Source organism: Macrobrachium rosenbergii, chromosome 16, assembly GCF_040412425.1.
Source record: "Macrobrachium rosenbergii isolate ZJJX-2024 chromosome 16, ASM4041242v1, whole genome shotgun sequence".
NCBI classification, from domain to species: Eukaryota; Metazoa; Arthropoda; class Malacostraca; order Decapoda; family Palaemonidae; genus Macrobrachium; species Macrobrachium rosenbergii.
Window position 1 is genome coordinate 61792507 of NC_089756.1, and position 24330 is coordinate 61816836.

At 45.7% G+C, this 24330-nt stretch overlaps 1 protein-coding gene across 4 annotated transcripts in view; it reads left to right on the forward strand.

Moving 5' to 3' along the window:
* The window catches only part of mRpS24 (mitochondrial ribosomal protein S24), a 162500-nt gene that overhangs the window by 21019 nt on the left and 117151 nt on the right, over positions 1 to 24330 (forward strand). For all 4 annotated transcript variants that reach the window (XM_067119206.1, XM_067119209.1, XM_067119205.1 and 1 more), the window contains exon 2: positions 21666 to 21852. In XM_067119206.1, the coding sequence (XP_066975307.1) occupies positions 21666 to 21852 (187 nt within the window). The remainder of the gene's footprint in view (positions 1 to 21665; positions 21853 to 24330) is intronic.

Genomic DNA, 24330 nt, shown 5'->3' on the forward strand with positions numbered 1-24330 from the left:
CCTCAACTTACCTTCAGTTTTATCTTCTGCTGCCTCTTCCCTTCCTCTCCCGAGGTCCACAGGTGTCCCAGGATCCAGACAGACCTCAGTCGGCTGAAGGAGAGGAAGGCTGCTTCTTTCCCTTTGATGCCCTTGGACGTCTAGGGACTGCCTCCTTCCGAGGAGGCGGTGGGTCTCTCATTGGCTCTTCCCGACCTTCGGGTTAGGAAACCGATTTGCATACCCCTGGGTTTTGTGTTTCGGGAACCGCCGGCGTTCAGATCTTGGTTTGCGATCCCGTTCCCAGTCCTAGAGGTTGCCTCTGAGACAGGGGCTGCTTTGGGCACTTGTTCATGAGCCGCTCCAAGTACTCGAGATTCTATGGAATATCGAGTATCCCAATCTGGTCTGGAGAGTATTCTCCCCATCCCAGTTTGGGAGCAGTGCGAGAGAAAGGACCGAGGCAACCAGGCGTATCAGCTCTTCCTGCCAGCGCCACAAGCACTCCCCGAGTGCTTGCCAGTGCTCGGTTGGGTTCCCAGCCTGGCGTTTTGATCCTCTTGGTTCGAACACCAGAAGAAGCAGGGAAGAGATTCCTTTCGGGAGTACTGTGGGACTTCTAAGCGACTGCTCTCTTTCAGGAGACATGTTTCTCTCGTTGGCTCTTCCTGCCCTCAGGCGGGGACTGATTCGCATTCTCCTGTGGGGTCTGGTGTTTTGGGAGCCACAAGAGCGCAGCCTTGAGAGGCCGCGCCCTCATTGCCAGTCTTGGAAGTCTGCGTCTAAGACTGGTTCTGTGCTTGGCTCTTCTCAGTTTCTTAGGAAACCGAAAGCAGCTGCTCCCGATTTTTGGGAGTCTCGCGGGTTGCTCGAATCCTGTGAATGATGAACGCTCTCCTGACGAGAGACACAGGACGAGAAAGTGCTAAGACCCCCAGGTGTCTCGGTGCCGGGACGCCAGGTGTCCCGGTGCTGAGATGCCAGGTGTTTGGGTGCTGAGATGCCAGGCGTCTCAATACTGCCCGCTAGCTGCTTCGGTTGCTTGGCAGGGATTCATCCTCGTGTCTTGAACCTTAGGGTTTGAGCATGCAGGATAGCAGACACAGAATTCCCTCTTGAACCTTCTTCTTGAGGGGCCTTGTCCTCGAAGGAGTTTAGAGTTCCGGAAACTAGCAATAGTTCAAGGCAGATGAGTTTCGCCTTGTCCAGTTCCAATTGTGTTCACGCGATCGGCTAAATAAAGCTTTTGCTCACTGGAAAAATCTATTTCTGCCCAGCCCCTGGTCGCGCTTGTGAGACTGGCTCTGCTCAGCTCGGCTCGGCTCAGCTCAGCTCAATCTGCGTGCCTCCCTGGATTGCGTTCGCGTGATCAGCTTGGCTCAACCCCACTAGGTTCTTCCGAATCAGGTTCTTGGCTCTGTTCAAGTGAACTTTCTGCTCTTCCCAGGAAAGCACTTTGCCACGGCACAAGTGCTCTCCTTCCCCCCGTGTGGCAGTAATCCCCTTCGGTTGATTATCGCTTATGGTCCGCCTCTCCTGCTGGTGTTCTGGCAGGACAGGTAGGGGTACTCTTTCTCCTCACCTGTTCTCTTTTCCTCTCGCTTGTTCCGAGAGGCGAGAGACGGATAGAGAGAGCTCCGACAAATTTGTCTTCGGAGTTTGGCTGCCTGGCATGCTTTGGGTGTCAGTCCCCCAGTTGTCTCATAGTACAACCAGGTAGCCGAGGAGGGTTTCATAGGACCTGTCAAAGTCTCCCTCCAAGGGGAGAGGTACAGGAGTTTCACGCTTTGGAAGCAGCGAGGGTCTTTCTCTGATTTAATCTAAGCTGAGAAGAAAACCTCGTTTTTTAATCAGAGACTCAAAGCCTCATCCAAATTCCAGTGCGAGGATCCCTAGGACAGAACCGCAGCTCCCCCAATGAATAATCTTCATCACTCGCAACCCTTGCAGTTCCCAAGGGGCTGAGAGTGTTGGGGACTGCCACGGTCCCTGCTTCCGAGAGCATTCTCGACCAGATGAATTCCTTTCTTCCAAGAAGGAGTTCATTCAGGTCGAGACACCAAGCTTCTCCCCTGCCTTGACAGAGTACGAATTCTTCTTGCCTCGGAGGGTCTTGCCGACTGCAGTTCTATGGGCAATTCTGGTGCTAAGAAGAAGGACTTTGTCCAAATTCAGATCTCCGGTTTCGTAAGTCCCGAGTTGGCTTGACCCTTAAAAACAAACCTTTACTTGGTTCTGCCTTTCTTTTTCAGAGATTTGCCAGATACCTCGGTAATCAAGGTTCGTACCAGGGCACTGCCTTGCCCTTTGGACAATGGCCAAGACCTTTGGGTCTAAGTCATATCGACTTGACCTTGAGTTGAAGCCAGCCCCCCTCAACTCCTAAGAAGTCCCAGGCTTCGGAAGAAGGTTGCGGAACACAGAGAGAAAGAAGTATCGACAGGGAAGAAGTTCTCCTACTACTGATGCCTGGATGAAATGATACTTATCGAGTCTTTGGAGCTGGCAGCGACATTGCCGAGACCTGGGAATGGATTCCTTCAGGAGAAGTATCTATTTCCCTTAGGTCTCGGCAATTCTTTTCATCGAACTTCCATCCCACTTCCTCTCCCGTACTCCTGATTCAAGAAATGCCAGCCCAGCTAGAGCTAATTGTCTCAGTATCCTGTCATCTTGCAGAAGCTTCCCCATGGTGGAGAATGGAGTTCTGCTTCCATTCCTCCGTCCTTTCCTCTTCAAAGTATGAGGAAAGAGTTAGGCTAATGCTTGATTTAAGAGTTAGGCTAATGCTTGATTGAAGGAACCTTTTAATATGCTTGCATATTCCCCTCACATCGTGTGTGTCTACTTACGAATTCACCGATTGAGGAGTATGCGCACACCAGTAAGACTTTGTCATGAAGATGTGTGACCCAGACGATTAATACCTTGTCATCACCGTCCTGGGCTCAGGGCAGCCTTTTGGCCATCCAAGAATTCAGGATGAGTATTGCGACACTCAGTATTTTCATTGAACAACAAAACCACAGTAGTGGCATTTGTCGATAAACAAGAGGCAATTGTTTTTTCCTCCTGTTTCATCTGTCGACATTTGCAGGTACTCGAGTGTTCTATAGTGCACTCGACAGCTCAGTTAACCAGATGCTTTCCTGGTGGGGATGTATTGGTAGGCTAGCTTGGCCTAGGGTTTGAGTGATCAGGACGGAAGTAGTGCTCACTCTTTTCTTCACGAAGATTCATGAAGAGACTGCTCGACTGAGAAATCCCTGCCGTCTTCCTGTTGCTTCCCTGCACAACAAGTCAGTAGTTTTTCTCGCTCCTTCATACGGTAACTCATACTGTCTTTTTGGGGAAAAATTCAATATCTATGTTTTTCCCTCCACATTTGTGTGTTTCACTAGGGGTTCACAAGCATTGCTCACCCCGATTTACAGACAATGCTGGAAGACTTTGCCTTTCGCCCAACCTGATAGGCGAGGCATCGAGAAGAGTTCTGCTTGACCCAACCTCCTGTAGCAGCTACACAAGAAGCTGTTCTTCAGGCAGTATATACATCCCTGTGTGTTCAGGACTGTCCTATCAGGGAGCTGTGGTACTTTCCGAAAAGGCTTGATATTCCTAACCTGGATGTTGACGTTTTCGCTAGTACTCTCTCTCCCAAGGGAGAGGTGTCTAAGGACACATCTTCCTCCTGACTTCGTGAAGCAATCAAAAGAGGTACTCGGTAGCTGATGACAACGATACTGGTACCTTCCACCCGAGAACTCACTAAGTCAATGGCTTGGTCCATCACTCGCATTCCGGAAGTTTCTGTCGGTCTGGAAGCAAGATGTGGTCTCATAGGCCACACTCTTGTCTTCCTGTGGTCTTGCCCACAGGCCTTTGGAACCTTTTTTCCATGGCTCTGTGGTGGCTGCTCAACAAGTTGTGTTTTCTTACCCGGCTCCTTCAAAAGGACTAGTAGCATCTCGCCTAAGGTGTTAGTTCTGGAAGTGAGAAGGATACCGAGAGTGACTGGTCTCTCTTCCTCCTCCTTCCCCATCCTCCTACTTCTCCTTCAGGCTGAGTATAGGACTCGAACCAATACTTGCTGGATCTGGCGCTGATGCTGTAAGACTACACATTGAGCACCTGTTCTATTTTTCTTCTAGAATCATAGAAGCAATTCCGCTCCTTCCTCTAGCAAGGGGAGGAAGGAGAGAGACTGGCAATAAGGGAAACCCTATCTCAGCTTTTCCTTACTGCCTCCGACTCTAGATTCTTCCAGCCCATTTTGTATGAGTTATGTTTCCACACTCATTTAAAAGTTCCAGTATCTGACCTTTGATCTTGCAGTTCCTATACTCCGATCAATATGTCAGAGGCACTGTATTCCTCCTCGCTCTTTCGACCAGGAGTAGCCCAGGTGTGCAGAACTCAGTCGGTTCAGGAGACTAACTCAGACTCCTCCCTCCAACCAGTGAGTCTTCCTAATGTAAAGGACCGATGTTTTGTATATCGTGTTGGAACAAATCACAACTTTTGAAAGTAAATTGTATTTTTCCTAAATTGTATTTTTCCTAACTATACAAACCTGAGGTCCTTTACATTACATTTTATGCCCGCCTCATGCCACCCCTCAATCTGAACCTGGACCGAAAGGCAAATTGGAATGTTTACATCCGGGTGTGTGGGTATTCCCGCCTACCTGATGGTAGTTATAACTTAATCACCTTGTTCAAGAGTGTAATGGCCATGTCCAGCTTCGCCATAAGTAATTTCCAATGTAAAGGACCTCAGGTTTATATAGTTAGGAAAAACACAATTTACTTTCAAAAATTGAGATTTTAATGGAAATCCAGGGGCCGGAGGAACAAGAAAGGGTTCTTTAGTCAGTCAGAGCCCTAAGATAATATCTGTGAAGGACCGAGAAGATCAGAGGATCTGCTAGCAACCTCTGGTGTTCTGTCAAGAATCCTCTCGTCCTCTTTTGAAGAATGGTCCGTCGTTCTTTATAAGAGACATGATCTCTGAGGCTCATTCTTGGATTCAGGAAGACGCTTTACCTATGATCAAAGTTAAAGCGCATCAAGTCAGAGCAGTCGCTACCTCTCTCTCCTTCAAGCACAAGTTACCCACTCGCCCATTCTTCAGGTGCAAATTGATCTTCACGTCTCATTATTTGAAAGGTGAAACAGTGTCTGAAAATTGCAGTACCCTCGGACCATTAACCATGGCTGGCATGGTATTGGGGGAAGAAGCATAGGAGAGATTCTTCCTCTCTTCTGTCTCTTCACCTTGACGTAGGGGGTTGAGTTTTGGGGAGCCTGGGGGTACTTTGTACCTGGAGTGCCCACCAGTCCTTATGGATGGGTTGTGGTTCATTGTGTCAGGGTGGGTGACAGTGTTGTCTGGTTGTTCGATTTTGTGGAACTGTGCCCAGGGCAAGGGTGCCTTTTATGCATGTGTCTTGTCAGTGATCAGTCCTATCCTCCATTACAAGACTTCCACTGATGTAGAGGTGACCCCTGGCTGAACAGCCACGCTGCTACAGGTTAAGATGAGCACCAACCAGAGGCAGTGTTCACCTGCAGTAGCTCTCTTACCAGGTAAGGAAACTATAAGCATTGTTCCAGTGCTAGCCATCCTTTCTATTTCAAAGTCATTACCACGCTTAATGTTTTGGAGCAGAATTGTCCATTCATCTCACCCCCAATCAATGTGGGATTCAGCTAAGTAATTACTTGGTAAGTTACTTATATAAAAATAACATTGTGAAAAAATAAAGTTTGTTCCGACACGACTTACAAACCATCGGTCCTTTACATTAGGAATTACATACAGCAAAGCTGGACACGGCTGTTAAACTCTTGAACAAGGGGGTTAGGCAGTGAGTACTGTCAGGTAGGCAGGGAATACCTGCCTGCCCAGATGTAAACATTCTAGTTTGCTTTTGGCCGTCATGCATTGCAGACGTGTTTTCGGATCTCTTTGCCTGACTGTCATTAAGCTCTTGATTATCCTGGTGGGATCTTTCTGTATTTTTGTGTATATATTGCGTTTGAAATTTATTAATACAACCATACGATTTGTGATAGCCTTGCATAATCCATCATTCCCTGCGTCTGGGTCTGGGTCTTGGGTTAGAGGGGCGTAACCAAATGGTAATGGGCTACGGGCAGTCCCTGGTTAACGGCGATCCGGTTTTACGGTGCTTGTCTAGCGACGAAAATCTGCAATTTTTGGCGTCGAAAATTGCTGATTGTTCCAACACAATATACAGACCATTGGTCCTTTACATTAGGAATTACTTACGGCGAAGCTGGACACGGCTGTTAAACTCTTGAACAAGGTGATTAGGCAGTAACTACTGTCAGGTAGGCAAGGAATACCTGCCTGCCCAGATGTAAACATTCTAGTTTGCTTTCGGCTGTCATGCATTGCAGACGTGTTTTCGGATCTCTTTGCCTGACTGTCAGTTATTTAACCTCTTGATTATCCCGGTGGGATCTTTCTGTATTTTTTTGCATATATTGCGTTTGAAATTTATTAATACAAACCCACGATTTGTGATAGCCTTGCATAATCCATTGTTCCCTGCATCTGGGTCTGGGTCTTGGGTTAGAGGAGTGTAACCAAATGGTAATGCTTCTCTGCCTGTAGCCCCTTACAAGCAGTCCCTGGTTAACGGCGATCCGGTTTTACAGTGCTTGTCTAGCAACGAAAATCTGCAATTTTTGGCACTGAAAATTGCCGATTGTTTCAACACGTTGTACAAACCATTGGTCCTTTACATTAGGAATTACTTAGGGCGAAGCTGGACACGGCCGTTAAACTCTTGAACAAGGTGGTTAGGCAGTAACTACACTAGGTAGGCAGGAATACCCGCCTGCCAGGATGTAAACATTCCAGTTTGCTTTCGTCCGTCATGCATTGCAGACGTGTTTTCGGATCTCTTTGCCTGACTGTTGTTAAGATCTTTGTTATCCCGGTGGGATCTTCCTGTGTTTTTGTGTAAATATTGCGTGTGTTTGATATTTATTAATACAAACCCATGATTTGTGATAACCTTGCATAAGCCATCTTTCCCCTGTGTCTGTGTCTTGGGTTTGATGGCCAAGGGCGTATTTAGAGGGGCGTAACCGAGAGGTCTTGGGTTTGACGGCCAAGGGCGTATTTAGAGGTGCGTAACCGAGTGGTAATGTTCTCTTCCAGTAACCCTTTATTTAGATACTAAAGTTGTTCCCCAGTACATTTGGAGATATTAGATTTGGACATAATATCTTTGCTCCTCTATATTGGTCGGGACGTAAGAGTTTGCTTCCCTTCTTGGGCTCCCGCCCTCCGTGTACAAGGGCATGACTTCTTCCTTCCTACTTGGGCTGAGTGTTGTCTTTCCCGCCTGCGCTATAGAGAGTTGCGGTTTTTGGCGGGGGGTTGCGGGCATCGTCGGTAAGTTCTGCTTCCACTGCGCCCTTGGTGGCCTCCCCTCCTTCCTTCTCTCTCCCTGTCGGTTCTCACGTATCTCTCCTTTGGTAGAGATTTCTCTCCTTCGCCCTCTTCGCTCGCTTGGGCGAAACCACAAGTTGGGGGGGAGCCGCGGGTGGTCGGGTGGTCGGGTGACCTCTTCTAAGGGGCCTCCTCTCGCTGCGTAGGGCAGTTCCCCTCAGAGCGAGAGGTGTCTCCATCTACTAATCATCTTTGCTTTTTCTTTCAGGTTGACAGGAGCATCGCAGGCACAGTAGTAGTTGGCTGGATATCTCAGTTGGGATATCTTTGCATGAAGGAGTCCCGATGCTCATTCATTGTTGCTTCAGGATCAACCACAGCACCTGGTTGGAATGGCATACAGTAGTTCCACGTTGGGATCATTTTGACTCTGTTCCCGCTGATGTGGATTGATCGCTGTCATTGCTGGCCTTCATGTATGCTTTGGCGCTGCCTCGGGCATATCTGTGGTCCATCTGCTCCTGCTTTTTCCTGTGTTATGCTCCTGTTGACTCGACAACAGTCTCTGGGCGGCTCTTCCTGGTCTCATGCCGCAACCATCCTGATCATTACCGTCGCTGCTGGTGACGTTCATGTGACTTTCCTGGCCGTTGCTGTAGCTCCTGCCTTCCTAACCACTTCCGTAGCTCCTGCATCAGCTGTCCTGATTGTGCCTGCTGCTTCTCCTGGTGGTGGTGTCCTGGGCCGCTTCCGTTGTGTTCCTGCCTAGCTGCCCTGGAGGTTACGATGTTTCGTGTCCACCATCCTGTAGAAGATGTCGGAGTGAAGGTGAAGGAAGTTTCCCTGTGGAAGGAGCTGCTGTCTTCTTCAACTTTTCTTCGATTTCATCTTCTGCTGCCTATTCCCTTCCTCTCTCAAGGTTCAAGGGGGGGTCCCGGGAACCAGACAGACCTCCATTGGCCGAAGGAGAGGAAGGCTGCTTCTTTCCCCTTGATGCCCTTGGACGTCTAGGGACTGCCTCCTTCCAAGGAGGCAGTGGGTCTTTTGTTGACTCTTCCCAACCTTTAGGTTAGGAAACCAATTCGCATACCCCTGGGTGTTGTGTTTCAGGAGCTGCAGGCGCCCAGACCTCGGTTTGCATTTGCATTCCCAGTCCTAGAGATTCCGCCTCTAAGATGGGGGTTGCTTCGGGCGCTCGTTTGCTCGCCGCTTCAGGTGCTTGAGATTCATTGGAATATCGAGTATCCTGATCTGGTCTGGAGAGTACTCTCCCTGTCCCAGTTTGGGAGCATTGCAAGAGAAAGGGCCGAGGCACCCAGGTGTCTCAGCTCTTCCTGCCAGCACCACAAGCGCTCCCTGTTTGCTTACCAGTGCTCGGTCAGGTTCCCAGCCTGGTTTCTCGATCTTATCGGTTCGAACACCATAAGAAGCAGGGAAGAGATTCCCTTTGGGAGTCCTGCAGGACTTCTAAGGGACTGACTCTTCCGGGAGACAAGTTTCTCTCGTTGGCTCTCCCCGCCGAGGGCTGCCATTCTTAGAAGTCTGCGTCTAAGACTGGTTCTGTGCCTGGCTCTTTTCGATTTCTTAGGACACCGAAAGCAACCACTCCCGATTTTTGGAAGTCTTGTGGGTTGCTCGGATCTTATGAATCACGAGCGCTCTCCTGACGAGAGGCACAGGATGAGAGAAAGTGCCGAGAAACCCAGGTGTCTAGATGCCGAGATGCCAGGTGTCTCGATACTACACGCCAGCTGCTTCGGTTGCTTGGCCGGGTTTCATCCTCATGTCTTGAACCTTGAGGTTCAAGCATGCAGGATAGCAGACACAGAATTCCCCTTGGAACCTTCTCAAGGGGCCTCAGTCTCGAAGGAGTTTAAAGTTTGGGAAACTAGTGCTAGTTCACGGCAGACGAGTTCTGCCCTGTCCAGTTCTGATTGTGTTCTCGCGATCGGCTTGGCTTGCCCTGCCTTGCCTCTGGTCGCGCTTGCGAGTCTGGCTCTGCTCGGCTCGCCCCGCCTGCTTCCCAGTCCACCACATACCACCCAGTCTGGATCGCATTTGTGTGATTGGCTTGGTTCGGTGTGGCTTGCCTTGGCCCCTCTCGGGTTTTTCCAAATCAGGTTCTTGGCTCTGTACGAGTGAACTTTCTGCTCTTCCCAGGAAAGCGCTTTGCCACGGCACAAGTGCTCTTCTTCCCCTGTGTAGCAGTAATCTCCTTCTGTTGATTATTACTCATGGTCTCCCTCTCCTGCTTGTCCCCTCGAGTAGGACGCCTTGACGAGGTGAGGGGCTAAGGGACCCTGGCCTTTGGGCCCGGGTCCTGACGAATCATCCTACATAGTTTGTGGTTTAAATGGCGTGGACATTTCCACATTCACAAAATTTTACTGCTTAGGTGAGTCTGAGAAGGATCGTTTTTGGAAGGGGTTCGCATTCTGAAGCTAATTGTGGGAGTTGTGGTGGTTGAGTCGCCACCTGAGATAGTTTGGACCTAAGAGATGGTGATGGGATTTTTCCCACTGCTATCTTGAGGGCAGAACCATCTCTGGGGATCAGCCCATCGGAATCCAGGGGGCTGGTTTTGGAGGTGGGACTCCTGGCTTTTGTCTGGAAGCCCACGAGTGCTTGCGGTTGGAGTGGGGAGTCAGTCCCCATTAGTGGGGCAGAACTCCCAGCAGGTGGATTGGCTTATACCTGGGCCACTGCAAGCATACTGGTGCTATCCTGAAAGGAGTCAACTCTCACTTGTGCCATTGGTGGAGAATGCGAATACCTGACTGATCTACGATACTTTCTTGATATGACCAAGCAGTTTTGGGTGGGTGGATGAACCAGTTTGTGTGTGGTAGTCTGATGTGTGCATGCTTGGCATCTTGGGGTCTCTTCGTGGGCTTTGGGAGTGTGTTGGGGTGGGGAAGCTGAGCAGTCAGAGCTGCCCAGTTTGTCCTTTTGATATGCTGTCGGGGTCTGTGCGGGGCTCTTGGGTGTCGGGTGTACACTTTTGACCTTTGCATGTGGACTGGTTTAAACTTATGGATTTGGCTTTTAGTTCTCCCTCCCCTGGATCCGAAAACTTAACGGCACTGGCAACGACTTCTGGCATGAACATGGATACGGGCTTGGCTGTTGGACAGAACCAAACACTGAGACACCAGGGTGTTAATAAATCTGGTGGATTTGATTCAAATAATAGGGTCCTTTATTGCACTAATGTAAACTTATCATTAGATTACGAATGTTTATACAGTGTAGTGAAGCAATTCGGCAAAGTGGAAAGAATTAAATTAATTCTAGAAAAAGATAAGCAGTCATTTTGTGCTTTTATCAAATTTTCCTCTCCCTTGGAAGCTAGTGAGGCACAACAAAGACTCCATGGCCACAATCTAAATGACTCAGTTGTAGTGAAAAACTTGAATGATGAGCCATTTGACTTTGTTCCAAAGGCTGAAGAACATGGACCAGTCCCATGTACCAGAGCTCTTCCTCCCCCTTTATGGCATGTTGCTATCTACAAGGAGGGAGGGAAAATTTGATAAAAGCTGCTGACTGCATTGAGAGCAAGGTTGGTTCCATTCCCATTGGAAATTTAAAACGCTATGGAAAGAATCTTCTAATAAAAGCTGGAAATGAGACTCAAGCAGTTCTGTTAGCTAACTTTAAACTTCCTGAAAGTGGAAATATTGAATCTATTTCATCTCACAGATTCTTTAATACACTGAAAGGAGTAGTTTACTCAAAAGATCTGCATGTTTTTAAAGAGGAGGAGATTCTCCATCGATGCCCTCCTTGTGTATCTCATGTAAAAAAACTGGGTGGTGATGCAGCTATCCTTTAACCTTCTCCTCCAATTACCTACCTGATACCATCATTGTTGGCCATGAGAGGATGCAGGTTAAAAATATAGAAGAAGTCCTAGACAGTGTCGCAAATGCTTTGAATATGGCCACATTCAAAACTCTTGCGATAACAATAAAAAAGATGTCCTGTGTGCTCTGCAGAGCACGATAATTTTGATGATTGCAAAGCAGCCCGATACTGTTTTCTTTGCAAGGGTGATCACACACCAAACTCTAGGGCTTGTCCCAGATATAAATTTGAACAAGAAGTGTTGGCAGTGGCAGATAATGAACATATTAGCATTAATGAAGCAAAACGCACGGTAATGGGGGCAAACAAAAGTGCCAACACTACGTATGCTTCTGTAATAAAACTTATGAAAACTTCCAACAATGTAAGGCCACCAATAATTGTGTCTGATGGAAGATATCACAAACCTGGTATTTCTGGAACCATAAATAATAATGAAAATCTCCAAACTGGTGAGAAACTTTCGTCGGCAAGTGCTTTGAAGTCCAATAGCAAAAATTGTACTTCCAAAAGCACAGAAAATTTATCTTCCACCACATCCACAGCTGTCGATTCATCTCCAAAAATAAGGGTGCCAAAATCAGCCAATAATTCAGGAAAATATTCTGAAAATACTTCAAACCAAAATAAGCTAAAGAAACAATCCCAATTAGATAGAGAGCTAGTTCAGAGCCATCAATCGCCACAGCCACAAACAAAAATAATAATAAAACTACGGTTGCAACTACCAAGAAACGCACAAGAAATAGTTCTCCAAATAATGATAATTTTATAATAGCAACTTCAAATGGGTTCAGTGTTTTGGAAGACATCTCTCTTCCTAGAAAGGTGGTTCCAAAAGTAGTTTCAGAACAAAAACATCTGAGTTCAATTCAGTCTTGCCGCCCTAAGACAAATAGGATTAATGGTGCACAGAACCACAGCAGTAATTCTGAACATCAGGTTCATAATAAAAATATGAAGATCAACCAAAGACCCTGAACACCAATTCAGATGAAAAGGGATTAAGAAAACAATCTCTTATAAAGGAGAATTTCCCACTCCAACCTAGGAACAGTACTTCCCTCCAAGGAGTGGGAAGTAGCACATTTTACCACCTTAGCATTCTTGCTCGATATTCTTCAGTTGAACTGTAAAGGTCTCAGAGCCCGTTCTGAGAAGACCTTAAAGTTTTAATGCATGAATTCAATCCAGGGATTATATGCCTACAGGAAACAATGTTAGGCAACTCTGTTTATAATCCTGGACTAAATTATTCAATATTTAAATCATATCCCCAATTGGTGATCATGCCCATGGAGGTGCTGCAGTTATTATTAATAAATGTCTACAGCACTCCACAATACAATTAAATACAACACTACAAGCTGTCGCTATTTCAGTCATTTTGGAAAAGAGGATAACAATCTGCTCCTTATACCTTCCACCAGACCTTGATTTTAACATTGGAGATATTCAGTCGTTAATTGACCAACTTCCAGCTCCTTTACTTCTGCTAGGTGATTTTAATGCCCACAACCCCTTTGGGGAAGTCGGTTTTTAGAAAGTAAAGGGAAATTAATCAAGACCTTATTGACAGGAATGATGTTACCCTGTATAATAATGGGTCAATGACTTTCCACAACATTCACGATAATCATTTCTCTGCACTGGACCTTAGTATTTCTTCAACTAGTATCCACCTTGATTTTAATTGGTCTGTTAATGAAGATTTAAATGGAAGTGATCACTACCCGATCCATTTGAAATATGCTCTGAATGCTCCATCTGAAGTTTTACCTAAGTGGAAGGTAGAGGACGAGACTGGGATAAATTTAGTAAGGGTGTCAATCTAGATAGGGAGTTTGAGTCCTTTCATTCTCATCTAGATGCCTATGATTACTTTATTGAATCTACTTTGAAGAGTGCTGAAAGCTCGATTCCAAAAACAAAAGGCAAACCTCGTAGACCTGCAGTTCCCTGGTGGAATAAGACTTGTGGTATTCTGAGAAAAGTGACTAGGAAATGCTACAGACGTTACAAAACTAGTGGCTCCCCTCAGTCTAAATTAATCTACAAAACGTGCTTTAGCCAAGCAGCGGCGCTTTTATAAGAAAGCCAAAAGAGAATTTTGGCTTTACTATATTAATGGAATAAACTCCAAGACCCCACTAAGAGTGGTGTGGCGCAAAATAAGGAAACTGAGTGGAAAATTTTGTAGCGTCACCATTGCCCTCATTAAAAATAAATGACACTCTAATCACAGAGCCCACTGAAGTTGCCAATAAGCTAGGAAAAACACTTTTCTAAAGTTTCCAGCCCTAACAATTATTCTCCAGAATTTCAAAGAATTAGGAATTCTGAAATGTGTCTGAAGTTTGATTCGGGAAAATCTGAACCATACAACTACAAATTTTCCCTAAGAGAACTTCGTGAGGCGCTCTCCTCAAGTGAATCCACAGCTCCAGGTGAGGATACAATCATATATGAAATGCTGAAACACCTCCCAGATGATGCCAAAAATATTTACTGAAGATTATAAACAAAATATGGGAAACTGGAATTTTACCCAAGGACTGGAAAATATCCATAATTGTCCCTGTTAAAAAGCCTAATAAAGATGCTTCCCAAGCCACCAGCTATAGACCAATAGCTCTTACCAGCTGTGTATGTAAGCTGATGGAGAAAATGATAAATACTAGACTGGTTTGGCACCTGGAGACCAAAGGATTACTATCGCCATTTCAATTTGGTTTCAGAAAAACCGCTCCACCCTTGATCCCTTGCTGAGGCTGACCAACCAAATCCAGCAAGGATTTGCCAAAAGTGTCAGACCATTGGCATATTTTTTGACTTGGAGAAAGCATATGACACTACCTGGAGAATTGGCATCATGAAACAATTGCACAAGATGGGCATATGTGGAAGAATGGTCAGGTTTATATATTCCTTTTATCAGACAGACTTTTTAAGGTAAGAGTGGGAAACTCCTTCTCCCAACCTTTTATGCAGGAGGAAGGAGTTCCCAAGGAAGCGTTTTAAGTGTAACACTTTTTTTCAGTGGCAATAAATAGTGTGATTGAAAAAATCTCGCCCCTGTTAAATGCTCGCTTTTTGTCGATGACCTTGCAATATACTGCACAGGATATGATTCCTTGTCTGTATGTAAACATTTGCAAAGGTCTATTAATGCTATTACTAAGTGGGCTGATGAGAATGGTTTCAAATTCTCCTCTTCCAAAACAGTTGCAGTAAGATTCACTAGGTGCCGGCGTGTGGAAGAGGTTCCCACACTTAGTTTAAAAGGGTCCATCCTTCCTTATGAGAGTGAAGTTAAATTTCTGGGGATGACTATTGACCATAAATTAACATGGGCTAGCCACATAAATGCCCTAAAGTTTAATGTTAAACAATCTATGAATATTTTAAAGGTTGTCTCTGGATTTAGTTGGGGGGCTGATAAGAAATCCCTTCTGAGGCTATATGACTCTCTGTGTCGATCTAAGCTAGACTATGGCTGTCAGATTTATTCCTCAGCCTGTACAACCAAGCTAAAAGAACTGGATGTTGTACACAACATGGGGTTGAGAATATGCTCAGGGCTTTTAGAACTTCGCCTGTTGAAAGCATTTATGTCGACACAGATCATTTACCCCTTGATCTAAGAAGGCAAGAGCTAGGGTTGCGATACATGGCTAGAATGAAAAGTGCTCCCAAAAATCCCTCCTTTCAAGCACTAAAGGAAACAGACTCTCGAAGTTTTTCTGGTACAAGAGCTTCTAAACCATTCCAAATTCGACTGAATGAGGATGTTAGGAATAATCACCTTAAATCCCAGAAAGTCCTGGAAGTAGAATATCCTGTAAATCCTCCATGGCTTATCCCAGAAGCATCAATATGTAAGAAACTGTTTAATAAAAAAAGACTGCACTGTAGAAGAGATTAGGGGAAAATTCTTAGAGCACGATGTTACCCATACTAATTTTACAAAAATTTATACAGATGGATCTAAGTCAGATAGTGGTGTTGGTTGCGCTGTTATCCTTGGTGATACAGCGTACACAGCTAAATTACCTGACTCTGCATCAATATTTACTGCCGAATTAACAGCCGTAGTGTCTGCCCTAGATTTAGTTTTTCAAAGTAGTGACTCTAATTTTGTCATATACTCAGACTCTAGAAGCACCTTAGAAGCTATTAAAAAATTTAATAGCTTTCATCCATTAATTCAAAAAGTTCAGGAGTGGCTTTTTCGTATATATTGTCGAAGTAAATCAGTCTCTTTCTGTTGGGTCCCTTCTCACGGGGATTCAAGGAAACGAGATGGCAGATAGGGAAGCGAAAGCTGCTAGTATTTTATCAGAAACCTCTTTTAGAAAAGTGCCTCATACAGATCTAAAAGGTCCCATTAGATCTTATGTTTTAAGTAAATGGCAAGAAAGGTGGACTTCTCCCCTTCTTGCCAATAATAAGAAATATAGAAATATTAGGGATAATGTACTACCGTGGTCTTCGTCATTCCAGCTTGACAGACGAACAGAGGTTATTTTAACGAGATTAAGGATTGGGCACACTCGTCTGACCCATCAGTTTATTTTTGAAGGAAGCAGCCCTCCAGAGTGTGCTTACTGTGACAAGACACTAACAGTGGAGCACATTCTGGTGGTCTGCCCCAGATATTTTAACCAAAGAGAGAGATATTTTCAGGGTAAATCCCTATCTGATATTTTGGGAGATGAAGCAGATATTTCTGCTATCATCTCTTTTTTAAAGTGTATTAAAATTTTTAACGATATTTAATTTTATTTAATAATTTATTGCATCACGTAGAATTTTAATGACATTAATTTTTTTTTTATGTATATAGCACATCATTCATTAAACTTCATACCCTTATTTATTGGTCACATCACTTCATTTTATTTATTAATCATTTCCTTCATGAATTCATAACTTTAACATAATTTATTTTCTTTCCAGTACGGCGCTGAATGGCCTTGTTGGCCCCAGTGCCTGGGCTTTTGCCCTAAATATCATACATCCATCCATCCATCCTCTCCTGCTTGTCTTTCGGGCAGGACAGGTAGGGGTACTCTTTCTCCTCACTTGTTCTCTTTTCCTCTCAGTTGTTCCGAGAGGCACAAGACGGATTAAGAAAGCTCCAACAAATTTGTCTTTGGAGTTTGGCTGCTTAGCGTGCTTTGAGTGTCAGTCCCCCAATTGTCTCGTAGTACAACCAGGTAGCCGAGGAGGGTTCTTAGGATCTGTCAAGGTCTCCCTCCAAGGAGAGAGGTACAGGAGTTTCACGCTTCGGAAGCAGCGAGGGTCTTCTTCTTCAAGTTGCGATCACCTTCGTTTTTCGGAGAACTTCGTGCTGATTCGTCAGCGCGAGGATCCCTGCGACAGGACCGCGGCTCCCCAAATGAATAATCTTCATCACTCGCAACCCTTGCAGTTCCCGAGGGGCCGTGAGTGTCGGGGGCTGCCGCGTTTATTGCTGCAGAGAGCGTTCTCAACCAGATGAATTCTTTTCTTCCAAGAAGGAGTTCTTCAGGTCGAGACACCAAGCTTCTCCCCTGCCTCGACAGAGTATGAATTTTTCTTTCCTTGGAGGGTCTGCTGACTGCAGTTCTGTGGGCAGTTATCGTGCTAAGAAGAAGGACTTTGTCCCAATTCAGATCTCCGGTTTTGTAAGTCCCGAGTTGGCTTGACCCTTAGGAATGCACCTTTACTTGGTTCTGCCTTTCTTTTTCAGAGATTTGCCAGATACCTCGGTAATCAAGGTTCGTACCAGGGCACCGCCTTGTCCTTTGGACAGTGGCCAAGACCTTTGGGTCTTAGTCATCTCGACTCAACTTTGAGTTGAAGCCAGCCCCCCTCAACTCCCAAGAAGTCCCAGGCTTCGGAAGAAGATTGCGGAATACATAGCTCTCTTCTTCCCTTCTAGGAAAGTGCGCATAACTGTCTCTTTCACCTTCTTTTCCATAAGGGAGGAGGAAAGAAGGGAAGAGAGAAAGAAGTATCGATCAGAAAGAATTTCTCCTGCTGATGCCTGGATGAAATGATACTTATAAAGTCTCTGGAGCTGGCAGCGACATCCCCGAGACCTGGGTATGGATTCCTTCAGGAGAAGATCTATTTTCCTTAGGTCTCGGTAATTCTTTTCATCAAACTTCCATCCTGCTTCCTCTCATGTGCTCCCGATTCGGGAAATGCCAACCCAGCTAGAGCTAATTGTCTTGGTATCCTGTCATCTTGCAGAAGCTTCGCCATGGTGGAGACTGGAGGTCTGCCTCCATTCCTCCGTCCTTCTTTCCTCTTTGAAGTATGAGGAAAGAGTTAGGCTAATGCTTGATTGAAGGAACCTTTTAGTATACTTGCATATTCTCCTCACATCGTGTGTCTACTTCCGGATTCACTGATCGAGGAATAGGCGCACACTTGTAAGACTTTGTCTTGAAGGTGTGTGACCCAGACGATTAGTACCTTGTCATCAACATCCTGGACTCAAGGCAGCCTTTTGGCCTTCCGAGAATTCAAGATGAGTTTTGCGGCACTCAGTGGTTTCATTGAACAACAAAACCACACTAGTGGCATTCGTCGACAAACAAGAGGGAATCGTCTTTTCCTCCTGTTTCATCTGTCGACATTTGCAGGTACTCGAGTGTTCTATAGTGCACTCGACAGCTCAGTTAGCTAGATGCATTCTTGGTGGGGATGTTTGGTAGGCGAGCTTGGCCTCAGGTTTGAGTGATCGGGATGGAACGTGCTGTTCACTCTTTTCTTCATGAAGATTCACAAAGAGACTGCTTGACTGAGAGATCCCTACTGTCTTGCTGTTGCCTCCCTGCACAACAAAGTCAGTTTTTCTCGCTCTTTCATACCAGACCCAGGGGCCGGTACGGTGAGGCATACTGTCTTTTTGGGAAAAATCGATATTTACGTTTTTCCCTCTCTATTTGTCTGTTTCGCTAGGGGTTCACAAACATTGCTCACCCCAAGTTACAGACAAATGCTGGAAGACTTCGCCTTTCACCCGACCTGATAACTCTGTTTCGGAGGCATCAAGAAGAGTTCTGCTTGACTCAACCTCCTGTAGCAGCTGTACAAGAAGTGATTCTTCAGGCAGTACATCCCTGTCTGCTCAGGACTGGGAGACCTTCCAGCTTTCCTTGCAAGCATAGGCTTTCTCGCCGAGCAGCAATGGATATAGCTGGATATCTCTTGAAGTCCCCCGCAATACTGTCCCAGGGACTGGATCCGTCTTCGCTGGTTGGTGTCGTTGACAGAACTTCATCTTGGGCCAGAGTCACTCTTCAAGTCTGGACTTCCTCATCTTCGCCACAGAGGGTTGCTTCTCTCCCTTTCATTCGTGAAGAACGTAGGCCCTTGCGACCCAGTCTTCTATCTGAAGTAGCCTTCTTCTCCTCAGTCGAGATTTAGCCACAGATGAGAAGCTTCTTCTGTCTTGCTGTTCCAGGGAACTGTTCCCTGGGTGGCATGTGACTCTCGTGGTCCCCGAAATGCCAGTCCCCAGAGGAGAATGCGAATCAGTTCCTACCCCAGGGCTGGAAGAGCCAACGAGAAACTTGTCTCCCAGAAGAGAGTCAGTCCCTTAGAAGCCCCGCAGGACTCCCGATGGAATCTCTTCCCTGCTTCTTCTGGTGTTTGAACCGATAGGATCGAGACACCAGGCTGGGAACCTGACCGAGCACTGGTAAGCACAGAATGGAGTGTTCCATCTAGGACCAGTTTAGTGGGAAGAGGGGCAGAAGACTCCCACAGTGCCTTCCAGGAGCATTGATTCACCTCTTCCCACAGGGCAAGGTCCTTTTGCAAGCTGGGAATGAAGATTCAGAACCGGCTGGAAAGAGGGTGGGGGATGATGAAGATTCTAAGGGTAGCCAAACCGTATTTGACGGGCATCTGCTACCCATGCTTCCCCTCCATGTCGCTGCCAAGGTTGCCCAGTGGCTCGACAGGCACCCACCCCCATTGAAAACAGTCAGGGAGACCCACCACACCCCTGGTGTCTTCCGTCTTCCACTGGGGTAGAAGTCTGGTAACTCTGTGAGGAGTCGAGTAAGTCTGGAACTTTCTCTGATGGGAGGGGAGGGGCTGGTCACCAGGCCACCATCCCAGGGCCCCTGGACTGCTCTCCTGAAGAGCAGGAGGGGGTGAGGGAACACCTGCATGCTCTCACTCACCTTTGTAACCTCATATAACAGGAAGTTACCAGTGTCCTGCTCAATTGTGATGGACCTTTGGTTGCATTGGAGGACACTTTCCAGCACCTAGGTGACATTTTAGAGGTCTTCCCTCTGTTTTGTCTGATTCATCAGGTGATCATCAGGGCTCTGATCATGCTGAATTTCAGATTGATTCTAGTAGCTCCCAATGGCCACATGCCGAGTGGTTCCTGGACCTGGTGGCTTTGTTTTCCAAGGTCCTGAGAGAGATTCCCCCATGGCTCAACCTTCTGTGCCACCTGCATGTCGAGAGGTTTCTCCAGGCAGTGAAAGTGCTGGCACTTCATGCCTGGAGAATATCCAGCGTCTCATGTGAACGAGAGTGTTGTTTCTTGATGCATAGCAAAGGAAATTTCTGGATACCTACAGAATCCTCAGTGGCTGTGTACCTTCATCTGTAGTTGGTGTAGTCGATGGGGTATCTCTCCGGTCAGCACCAAGGCAAACTTGACTCTGTCTCAGCCATTAAGGACCCTTGGCCAAGTCCTTCAATTGAAGGGAATGGATCTCTCATCCTCCTGAGAGATCTTTATGCTTCTGATGAGTTTTGAATAGTCATGGCCACCCAGGGAACTCAGGCCCCCAAGTGGACTATGACTCTCATCTTAAGGAGCCTTGCTCGTACACTGTATGAGCCATTGAGGGAGTTGTCAGACAGAGATCTGACTCTAAGACTGTTTTCCTTGCTTGTCCGGTCATCGGTGAAGAGTGTTGGCAAGTTTCATGGCCTTCGATGCTAAGCACTCGAGGGGAGGGGGATCTGTTGCGCTCGAGTCAATCCCAGAACTCACAAGACTCAGAATCTGTAGGTCTTTTTCAGTCCCCTCCTGAAAGGACTTTGTAGGTATGATTGGGAAAAGATGCTACTTTGTCCAATTAGGGTGATTATACTACCACCTCGAGAGAACTAGGCATCTCAGGCGTGAGCGTTGACACCTCTTCATAGTTCTGACTTGGCCAAGGAAGAGGTGTCCAAGGGCATTGTCTCTTTTAGGCTTTGTGAGACTTTGAGCGAGCTTACTCTTTGTCTGATGAGGTAGACAGAAGTTCAGTCCAGGCGAGAGATCATGAAGTTGGGGCTTCGCCCTGTCTTTTGCTTTCCGGAAGAATCTCTCAGTTCAGCAGACAATACGAGCAGGTATGTGGTCGCGCCAGACCACATTTACCTCCTGTTACCTTCGGAACACTGCTTACAAATCCTTGGGCACGTTTTTTCCTTGGATCTTGTGATGGCTGCCCAACAAGTTGTGTGGCTCATCCAGCTTCCCAAGGGTCTAATGCATCTTGTCTAAGATGTTTGGTAAGCGAGAGAGAATGTGTGAGTGACTTGTCTCCTCCCTTTTCTCTTTTACCTGTCTCTCTCTTGAGACAGGGAGGCAGGTAGCAAGTCGTCATGTGCTGGATGGGTGAGTTTTGCAGGTGACTACATGACAAGGGGCATCCTGTCCCTCATCTTGTAGATGGATTGGATGCATGGCCCCTCTCTCTAGACAAGGGGAGAGGGCGTTAGACAGTGAAACAAACCCATTGGTTTTATTAGCAGTTTTACTATCTTTGAAACTTTTGAGTTCCTCCAAGCCTTATTCACAGTAATGACTCAACTCACTTTAAACCCAGAAGTCTAACAGTTGCAACATCCCATATGTCCAGCAAGCTAGAAGTGCAGGATTCCTTCCTTAGTTCCTAGACCAGGAAGGTATTCCCAGGTGGGTAGAAGCAAACTAGTTGGTTCAGAGAGTTACTGAGACTCCACCCTCCAAAGGGTAAGTCTCCTATGTAAAGACCAAAGGTTTGTATTTGTGTAGGAAGAAATATGAAATTTTTAAAGTAATTTGCATTTTTCCAAACATACAAACTGAAGGTCTTTGCATTTACAGCCCACCTCAGCCACCCCACATTCTGATATCTGGGCCAAAAGGCAAAGTGGAATGCTAACCAATGAGTGGGCGGGGCTTCCCCCCTACTGTTTGGAGTTAATGACCCTGTCTGAAAGTTAAGTCGTGGTCCAGCTCAGGTTCGCAAGCTAATTCCTATGTAAAGACCTTCAGGTTTGTATGTTAGGAAAAATACAGATTACTGTACTTAAAAAATTTGATATATTTGCCACAATTTCTTTATTTTTGTTAATAGTTACTGATAGTAAATTCTTTCACTATTTTGCAGATTCAGAATTATGGGCAGCTTTTCAGGTCTTTTCCAGTGCGCTCTTTACACACATCATCAGTAGCATTCAAAGTGCAGTCTGGCAGGTACAAAGTGACGAGAGACCAATCCAGGCCTCTCACTTACGAGATGGCTAACCAGCCATGCATGATAGGACACAGGAAATCTTGGAATTCATGGAATACAAGTAAGACTATAATTTAATGATACAGTAAACCCCGTCTCAGATTCGTGGGGGACGTACCACGAATAGCCAAAATTCATAATGCTTTAAACCCTTCTAAAAACACGTAGAACTACCTATTTTGATAGTTCAAACACAAAAAACCTCTAAAAATGCTTACCTGAGTATTTTAAGTTTTATCACAAAAAGTGCATTTAGTCATGAAATACAGTGATTATAGTGAATATTTCTCAGTGAAAAATACGGCGATTGGGCGAATTTTCCATGAATAATTTATATATACGTTCCACAGAGAAATCCGCTAATAGGTGAGACCACGAACATGGGGTGTTTACTGTATATGAAAACTGATTAATTATCACATACAGTTATACCACGGTTCACGAACTTGATTCGTTCGAGGACACAGTTCGTGACCCGAAAAGTTCGTGACCTGAATAAATTTTTCTGATTTAAAATAATGTAAATATACAAATACAGTCCCCCTCCCCCCGTTTTTATGCATTTCACATTTCTGCATTTCATTTTGTTGCAGATTTTTATGGAACACATCATTTACTTGTCCACATGGGAAATTCACTAATTTGCGGATTTTGGCGGGGGGCGGCCGTATCTCTAAAATTATCGCATTTGCTTTTTTTCATAGAGCAACTGTGTATTCACTAATTACTGTGTTTTTACATTAAAATCTGTGTATATTGAGAGAGAGAGAGAGAATGAGAATGACGACACAGGAATTTTTTAATAAATTTATGGAAGATGGGGAGGACTAACAGCGCCGATCCCCAGTTATTGGCGCCGATATCCAGTTATCGGCTCCGATAACTGGGGATCAGCGCCGCTGTAAGTGGGGATTGGCGCCGATAACTGGGGATTGGTACTGGTAACTGGGGATTGGCACCGATAACCGGAGATCGGCACTGAAAATCCAGGTATCATCTTCACTAGACAAGCACCGTCAAACCAGATTGCTGATAACCGAGGCTGCCGGTAACCGACGACTGCCTGTAGATACTGTAAAAGAACAGTTTTATTAAAATTATCATTATTCTCAATACAACTACTGTATTATTTGACTTTTGCAAATCAATATACAGGCGGTCCCCGGTTTACGACGGGGTTCCGTTCTTGCGCCCCGAACCCGGTAAATCGCCGTAAGCCGGAAAATCGTCGAAAATCGTAAAAATCATAAGAAAACCTTACTTTCAATGCTCTGGGTGCATTGAAAGCGACGTAAACTGCATTATTATTGAGTTTTACATCAAAAAAACCTTCAAATTATGATTATTCTGCCGTTTTGGGGCCATATTTCTTCCGTCGGATCGGCGATTTCGCGCCGTCAGAACCCGAACATGCGTCGTAAGCCGGGAAATAATTTCTGATGAATATATTTGAAAAGCGTCGTAACCTCGGAACGTCGTAAGCCGGAACCGTCGTAAACCGGGGACTGCCTGTATTGGTGTAACAACCTAACCGGGGCCATAGTCTCTCTCTCTCTCTCTCTCTCTCTCTCTCTCTCTCTCTCTCTCTCTCTCTCTCTCTCTCTCTCTCTCCAGTCAGTATACTTATGATGATGCTTTATCCTCCACTAATAAAATTGGGGTGCTTTCAATGGACCCTCTTGGGGGATGTTTGTGTGTTCACGGTCTGAAGCACGGTTCGTGAACGGAGACAAAAGATTTTCGATCATCAGGTTCGTAACCCGATTTGTTCATGAACAGGACTGTTCATTAACTGAGGTACCACTGCATATGTTGCAAGTATGTAATTTCAAGGTTTATGAGTTGAAAAGTTTGTTTTGTTATCTAGTTTCTTTCCTTACAAGTTATAAATAGAGAACTATATATATACATATGCAAAAATTCAGGATAAGTCCATATGAATGACAAGTCTCTCTTGTTCCTACACAAATACAAACCTTCGTTCTTTGCTTAGGATTTAGCTTGCGAATGCGAGCTGGAACATTTGTGTTTAACTTTCAGACAAATTTGTTACTGCTAATGGGTAGAGGGAAACTCCTCCCACCCGTTGTACTGCACACCACTTTGCTTTTGGCCACCGTTGTGTGAAGATGTCTCTGCAATTCTTTGCTCACCTGCTTTTTGTTTTCTGTTTATGACTTTTTTGCTTTAAGTGTATTTTCTGCGATTGTTGTTTGATGTACCATGCAAACCCCTTGATGTACCATGTAAATCCCTTAATCATGTAAACCTTCTTTGGAGAGGAAACTGTAGGTGTTTAGGCGCTGTCTATGGAAGGACAGGCTGTGTCATTGGTTTCTCTCCTCTACTGAGGTTGGCCCTCGCTCATGTGTGTCATGCCATAAACATCGGTGTAACTAGATCAGCCTATGCTCAGAACAGAGAGAGAGAGAGAGAGAGAGAGAGAGAGAGAGAGAGAGAGAGAGAGAGAGAGAGAGAGAGAGAGTCTCTCTGGCCGAAGGTTCTCTCTGGTTCCTTTCTGCTTCCTGCCAAACTTCTG